General features: G+C 50.7%; 1 protein-coding gene across 1 annotated transcript; it reads left to right on the top strand.

Moving 5' to 3' along the window:
- Positions 1-3,638: 3,638 nt before the first annotated feature.
- Positions 3,639-6,177, top strand: HMGB2 (high mobility group box 2). Its single transcript, XM_075091135.1, has 5 exons — positions 3,639-3,962; positions 4,424-4,597; positions 4,770-4,915; positions 5,006-5,180; positions 5,641-6,177. Exons 2-5 carry the CDS (start codon positions 4,448-4,450, stop codon positions 5,794-5,796), a joined length of 627 nt encoding a protein of 208 aa, XP_074947236.1. The 5' UTR covers positions 3,639-3,962; positions 4,424-4,447; the 3' UTR covers positions 5,797-6,177.
- The last annotated feature ends 893 nt before the right edge of the window (positions 6,178-7,070 follow it).

The following is a 7,070-nucleotide window of genomic DNA, read 5'->3' as shown; positions in this document are numbered from 1 at the left end:
GCTGCCCATGGAAGCCAAGAGATACAGTATGATGTAAAGTATTATCACTCCCATCACACATTTTTGTTGTCTGTGACACACTTTTCTTCAATTCCATTTCTCAGCTCTGTAACCTCATTTCATCTGCCCAGTCTTTTCTCTCCCCTCTCTCCGGTGTTTCTAGACACTACATTGCTTATTTCTCCTCACACACAGTTTACTAAATATTAAGTGAAGTAAACAACAGCACCCAAAATTGTAGTCGTGGAGCAGATTAGAAACTCGAAGGGGCTCAAAGCCAGGGAGCTATAAAACTTAACAGTCATTTCATGAGCTGAATTATTCAAACAGAAGTAAGCTTCAAGTCCTGGAGCTTGTGCTTCTTCCCCACAACTGTCATCCACACGTGGCTAATAAATTAACCACACGGACCGACCAAAGTCAGTACCACATAGATCACTGCTTTAGAAGAGTAACAGCGACTGAATCTCTTGAGACAGAATTTGTGGTTTTGTCTGAAAAGGAACAGTGTGGTGTAATGAAAAAATAGTGACAGCTTATTGTGGAACCAGGCGCAGAGAGAAGCGCTTTTCCAGGCACAAGGCTGCTGGGCAAAGCCACAGCTTTGGGACTGACAAATTTCTAACATCGGCATTCTTGCGCAGAGCTTTCAGCGTCAGCGCTGCTGTGGAAAGCTTCCAGTATCATGTTCAAGCGTGGAAAATTTTCAATACTGCCTTCCTTGTTGGAGGACAGACAGATGTTAGAGTACAACTGTTTGGTTTCTTATGCTGCCCTGTGTTGCATGGCGTTGCGTGACATAACCCTCTATGTATATATTTTAATTGTAAAAAAGCCGCCTTTTTCAGATAAGAGAATCTAGAAAAAAGAATGTCTTTAAAAGAACAAAGGCTCTAATTTCTTTCTTAAAACATTTGATTAAATCATTTGAAAGGCAGGTCTCATTTTTTTCCCATAGCAGTAATTACACTTTCTTGCCCTACCTGCTTTTCCACAATAGTTTTCTTCATATTCTTAGAGCAGATATGAAAACAGATGCAACAGAGGAAGCCTCACTGTAATTATATCCCCATAATTTCCAAAGACTGTTCCAAAGTATTTTTTCCCATGAACTTGCTGTATTAATGTTAAAAGGAAGAGTAAGAATATGTTAATAGTAAACTTACAAAAAAATTTTCTTTTTTGTTCAAGAACTGACAGAGAATGGATTTGGAAAGGTAAAATGAGAATAATTCTTCCTCTCCTTTCTACTGTTAAAAATCATTTCTGGTGCCTGTAGCCATCCTGATAACTTTTCAGTGACGAACTCCCAGAGGTCATGACTTGCTATTTTAGAAGCACTGACATCAAGAAAACTGCTTCCTGAAGACTAGCGGACCACTTCGTTGTTCTCTCAACTGCATCAGCGAGAATTCAGAAGTAAAACTGATTTTGATGGAGTTAACCTACATTTTTACATGGCTGTGAGCAACGCAGAACGTACCTATGAATTTGTTCGTGTTCAAATGGTGCGATATGGACAGTTCTAGGTACATCTGGTGGACAAAGAATGGTTTTACGCCAGATATACTAATGACTGTACTACGATTCACTCCATACACACTCATAAGATTCTACCATCTGTTACAAAATTGCTTTATTAACAAGAACACACTCCGCAAGAAACACTCATATACAGGTGGTTTGCCACAAAGTGAGTAACCCACCCATCTGGCAGCTTAATTCACCAAACAAAATAGTGCTTTCCAACTAATGTATGAAGTACAGGCATTTTTAAAGCCCATTTAAAACAACTCCTTGCAAAGTGGCTAGCCCTTCACACAATTCAGTACCACAGAGCTGAGAACATGACTTTGCTACCAAGCAGCAGCAGAATGGTTTAAAGTAATAAATACTGGAACACAGAATATCCCCTGTGAAAATGTTTATTTTAGAAGGTAAGCGTAAGCTTTGTTTGGAGGATAAACGCTATCAAAAAAGTATAGCCATAGAAGTAAGCTGACAGAAGAATTCAGGTAACTGGCTTCCGACAGGCTTTAACATCGGCAAAGGGAATGCCTATCACCGCATTGCTCTGTCAATTTACCTCCCAATTACCTTCCCTTCAAAGATTTAGACTAACTTTTTCCAATTTCCATTATGCCTTTTAGGGCTGCAGTTTGAGCAAACACATAAAGCTTAAAATGAAATAGGGATGAAAGAGGAGGCATTTACCACTGTATTAGTGAACTGTTCTGCATGAACACATCCAAGAAAGAGCTTGAAGGAACATGATAACTGCTTCTTATTCAACACTCCTTACACTGAGCAGATCTGGAATGAGGGAAAACGCTGGAGATCAAGGCATTGACCAATCTCACACCTGCAACTAGTCCCCCAGAGAGCTTAGGGCTTCTTGCTGCCATCTTTTTTAAAGGTGGGTTTGTTTTTTTTTTTTTTTTTTAAACGTTGAGCTAGGTTAACATGATTAAAACCCTACAGAAGGTATCTCCAGTAGGCAAAGTTGGGAGACTGGCTTTTCAGCACTGCTATAACCAGATCTCAAAAAGCAAGAGTATTAGAAACGCCTTAGATTAGCAAGAATACTTGCCTAAACTGATGTTAACTAGAGAATTGGTTGAAAATAACCAGAGAGAAAACCAACACCAGCAAAACCCACATCGTGTTCACTAGGGCCAAATCACAATACAACAGACTGTAGTACTATACGGAAACTTCGGTTTTATCCCCAAACCGAAAGGGCCAGATTCACCACCGGCGGTTCCCTTGAAAGCGTTAACTGCAAACCAGAGGCGTGACACCTTCGACCGAGCTCTGCTTCCAGGCTTTCCGCTGCTGCCGCTTCCCCTTCACCGGCGGAACAAAACACGAAGAGCGGCGACACTTTCCCTCCCCGGCCTCGGCGCTTTTAGTCCGGCGTGAGGGAACACCCACCCCGCGCACCCGGCCGCGGGGCTCCCCTTCCAACCCCCGCCCCTCCGCCCGAGGGCTGCCGCTAGCCGGGCTCAGCGCCCCGGCAGCACCCCGGGCCCTCCTCCCGCGGCCATCGCTGGCGCGGCGCGGCCCAGGCCCCGCGGGGGGCGGGCGTCGCCCCGGCCGTTACCCGGCGGCGGGTCAGGGCGAGGGCAGGGCCGGGCCCTTCACCGGCCCCCCGGAGCGGGCCTCGCTCGGGGCGGCACAACAACAGTTAAAGCCCGGCTTTACAGGCCGGGCTTGCGCCGCCGCGCGCCCGCCGCCGCCCCCACCCCAGGAGGGACGGCCGGGGCTCACCGCCGCAGCCCGCCCCCGCTCCCGCTCCCCCCGGGCGGGAGGATGACAGCGCTGAGGAGGCTCCACACCCTCCGCCGGACAAGCCACAACCGGGACTGCTCCAGCTGCAGCAAGGCCGCCGAGGTGGGCCTGAAACCCCGGCGAGCCCAGTCCCTCCAGCAACTCCCCTTATTCTGCCCGCCCCGCCATCCTCTTCGCTCCCTTTGTATTTTTAAACCACGCTACAGCATCCCGCTCCGCCCAATCAAAACACGCACAGTCCCCAGCGGCCAATGGTGAGGGTCCCCGCGGTTTTTTAAACCGTCCCTCTCACCCAATCACCGCCCAGTGGTTTTAGCCCCGCCCCCTCCACTATCCTAACCTCAACCGGTTCCAGCGAGTATGAGCTCTGACGACCCCCTCGCGCTCGACCTAGCCGAGGAGCTGCTCGGCCGCTGACGTGAGAACGCAGCCGGCGAATCCCCGGCGGCCCTGGCCCCGGAGGGCGGGGCCGTAGGCAGTTTGAACCGCGGCGGCAGCCAATCCGCTGTGGCGGGGGGCGGGTCCCCGGGCTCCGCGGGTCAAGTTGCTGTGGCGGGTAGGGCTGTGGAAAACAAGAGGCTGTAAGTGCGCCGCGGGAAACCATTCAGCAGCAGCAGCAGCCGCGGAGGGAGCCGAGCCCCGCGCCGCCGCCGCCCGCTCCGCCCAGCCAGGCAAGGCCCCGCGCAGCCCCGCCGGCGGGGGCCGCAGGGCTACGGGAGGGCGGCGGGGGAGCGCGGGGTCGCCGCCGGCGCTGCCGGGCGCGGAGGGAGCGCAGGGCTGCCGGGGCGGGCGGGCGGCGCGCCCGGGGCGGAGGGGGGGGGGAACGGAACTCCCGCCGGGCGGGGTGGGGTGGGGTGGGGTGGGGCGGGGAGGGCGTCGGGCGGCCCCGCCGGGGAGGGCCGGGGCGCGGGCGGCGGCGCCGTGCGGGGCGGGGGGCCGGGGGCGGGTGGAGGCGCCTGGCGGCGGCAGCGGGAGGTGCTGCGGAGCGGGCGGGAGAGGGGCCGCGGCGGGGGAGGGGCCGGCGCCTCCAGGGGCGTGTTCGGGCGGGAAGGCGCCGGCGGGCGGGAGCGGCCGGAGGCGCGGCCCCTCCCAGCCCCGCCCTCACGCCGCCCCTCCCCCCCCCCCCCCGCAGGGACCCGCCGCCGACCGCCTCGCCATGGGCAAAGGCGACCCCAACAAGCCGCGGGGCAAGATGTCCTCGTACGCCTACTTCGTGCAGACCTGCCGCGAGGAGCACAAGAAGAAGCACCCGGACTCGTCCGTCAACTTCGCCGAGTTCTCGCGGAAGTGCTCCGAGCGGTGGAAGGTGAGCGGGGCCGGGCCCGGCCCAGCCTCGGCCCAGCCCAGCCGGGCCGGCCCCCGCCCCTGCGGCAGGCTGCTGGGGAAAGATCCCTGCCGGCAGCAGCTGCTTAGACCTTAGCTGGTCACCCGGCGCTTCGCCTGACCTGGGCTCTCCTTTCCCCTCCCTCTGTCCACAGACAATGTCTAGCAAGGAAAAAGGGAAGTTTGAAGAAATGGCTAAAGGAGACAAAGCTCGTTATGACAGGGAGATGAAAAACTATGTCCCTCCCAAAGGCGAGAAGAAGGGAAAGAAAAAGGACCCCAACGCTCCTAAAAGACCACCGTGAGTGTTCCTGTGACCGGGAAACCCCCCCCCCCCCCCATTCATTCTAATAGTCTGACACTTAATTTTAATCACTGTCTCTCATTTTAGATCTGCGTTCTTCCTTTTCTGTTCTGAACACCGTCCAAAAATAAAAAACGACCATCCTGGCTTGTCTATTGGAGATACAGCAAAGAAATTAGGAGAAATGTGGTCTGAACAGTCAGCCAAAGATAAACAGCCATATGAACAGAAGGCTGCGAAACTAAAGGAGAAATACGAAAAGGTAGAGTGAAAGCGATAAAGTAACAGTTAAAGCTGTTGAGGCCACAGCAAATGTGTGACTTCTGTTTTGCACCTAAACCATAATTCTAAATATTTATGTCAGGCTTCAGAATGCATAGAAAGGCGTGGTGTGAGCAGTATGTGGAACCCTTACGGCGAACCTGGATGTGGTTTTTACACATCTAGAGGTTTTACCAATAAGATGCCTGACTTCCAGAAAGCAGGTCACCTGCCTGGAAAAATACAGAGTCAGCCTCCAGAGCACGGTGGTCATAAAATTCTTAAAACTGGACCATGCGTTCTCTTGCCAAAAGGTGTAAGCATGGAAGTCCCGAGGTTGAAACCCCGCTTTTCCGCCCGCACTGCATTTGATCTGCACAATACAGTATTAAGTTATTGAAGCAGTACAAATTTGTCTTCAGAGTGGTGTTGCCAGCAACTAAACAGCATTTTTCTTGCAGGATATTGCAGCGTATCGTGCCAAGAGCAAGAGTGATGCAGGAAAAAAGGGCCCAGGTAGGCCTGCAGGGTCTAAGAAGAAGGCAGAACCAGAAGAGGAGGAGGAGGAGGAAGAGGAGGAGGAGGAGGAGGAGGAGGAAGATGAGGATGAGGAATAAACGAATGTCCTGCTGTAAAGATTTATGCTCAAAATCCAATATTTTGCTAAGAATGTGAACTCGAGTGCAGCTCATTGTTAGCTTCAGTATAAAACTCTGTACAGAATTGTGTATAGGTAATGTGGTTCTTTGTAGGGAGACCTCTATTTTTAATGTAAGTAGTAGCTGAGGGCTGCTACAGTTCGGTTTAAAAAAAAAAGAAAAAGTTGTGGAATGTTTCTGCATATTTAATGGTTTTGTTGAAATTCAGTGACTGATAGCCAGGTGTTTCTTTATAGCTAAGTAAAACAAAGGAGGTAGCTTAATAGCTGATCTTATATTTTGTAGTATATTGCATTGTATTACTTTTTTAACAATTTTGTAATAAAATGTTGTACATGATTACTGTTGTATTCTTGCTGTTTCTGAGAAGGGGGCGCTCCCAGAACGCCGAAGCCCTGCGCAGGATCAGGCTTGGGCTGCCCGCTGTTGCTGCAAAACTGACAAGCCTTGAAGTGTTACCTCCTGAAGTTTAGACTGGATTTGAAACCTTTTTTTCTCTTTAGCCACAATTCTCTCTCCCACATATACAACCCTTAGTGGTAACTGAAGTTTTTCTTATGCAAGCATACTACTGAACCACTGGAGCAGAGGTCTTAGAGTCTTGTCTTGGCATATTGGCTGATAATGAGTGAATCTCAGGAACTTTCTCTGCCAGAGCTCAGGGTCACTGGCCTTTCCTGCTGTCCGTATCAGGATAGGAAAGTTGGCTGCAAGACAGATGTGGTTAGAGGTATGTCTTCCCAGATGTTCCCTGCTCCTTCCCTCTCCCCCTGGCCCCAGTAGTCATGGCTTCTCATAAAATACACAGCTTGCAGAACGGCATGAAAAATGCTGGAATGTTATCTCCGCACATGCCAACAGATTCCTGCAGGAAAGAGGCTGCGTTTGTAAAGAACACGTGTTCCTGATACGTTCCTGTTTGTGGTGGTAACGGTATTGCCAGTTACACTACTGCTTCGTTTTCAGTTTTTAACTCAACCTTCAGTAGCCTTAAAAGTCTAAATCTCGCTAGCTAGCGATACTTGCAAGCGGGGAACCACAGATCCCACAGCTAAACTAAGCTTAATTTGTTGAGATGAACACTAGACAGTAGCTTTTACTAGCCTTTCAAAGCCCAGCACTGAAAAGCATTTAATGTCTAAAATACTAAGTACTGTAAAGGGCAACCTTCCAGCTTTTATCTTGTTTTTAAAGTGTCTCCCTGTTGTTCATCAGCTTCTGAAATCAATTTG

The sequence above is a fragment of the Phalacrocorax aristotelis genome, chromosome 4, assembly GCF_949628215.1.
Source record: "Phalacrocorax aristotelis chromosome 4, bGulAri2.1, whole genome shotgun sequence".
NCBI lineage: Eukaryota > Metazoa > Chordata > Aves > Suliformes > Phalacrocoracidae > Phalacrocorax > Phalacrocorax aristotelis.
Note: the sequence above shows the minus strand (reverse complement) of the source record. Positions and strands in the feature narration are given on the sequence as shown.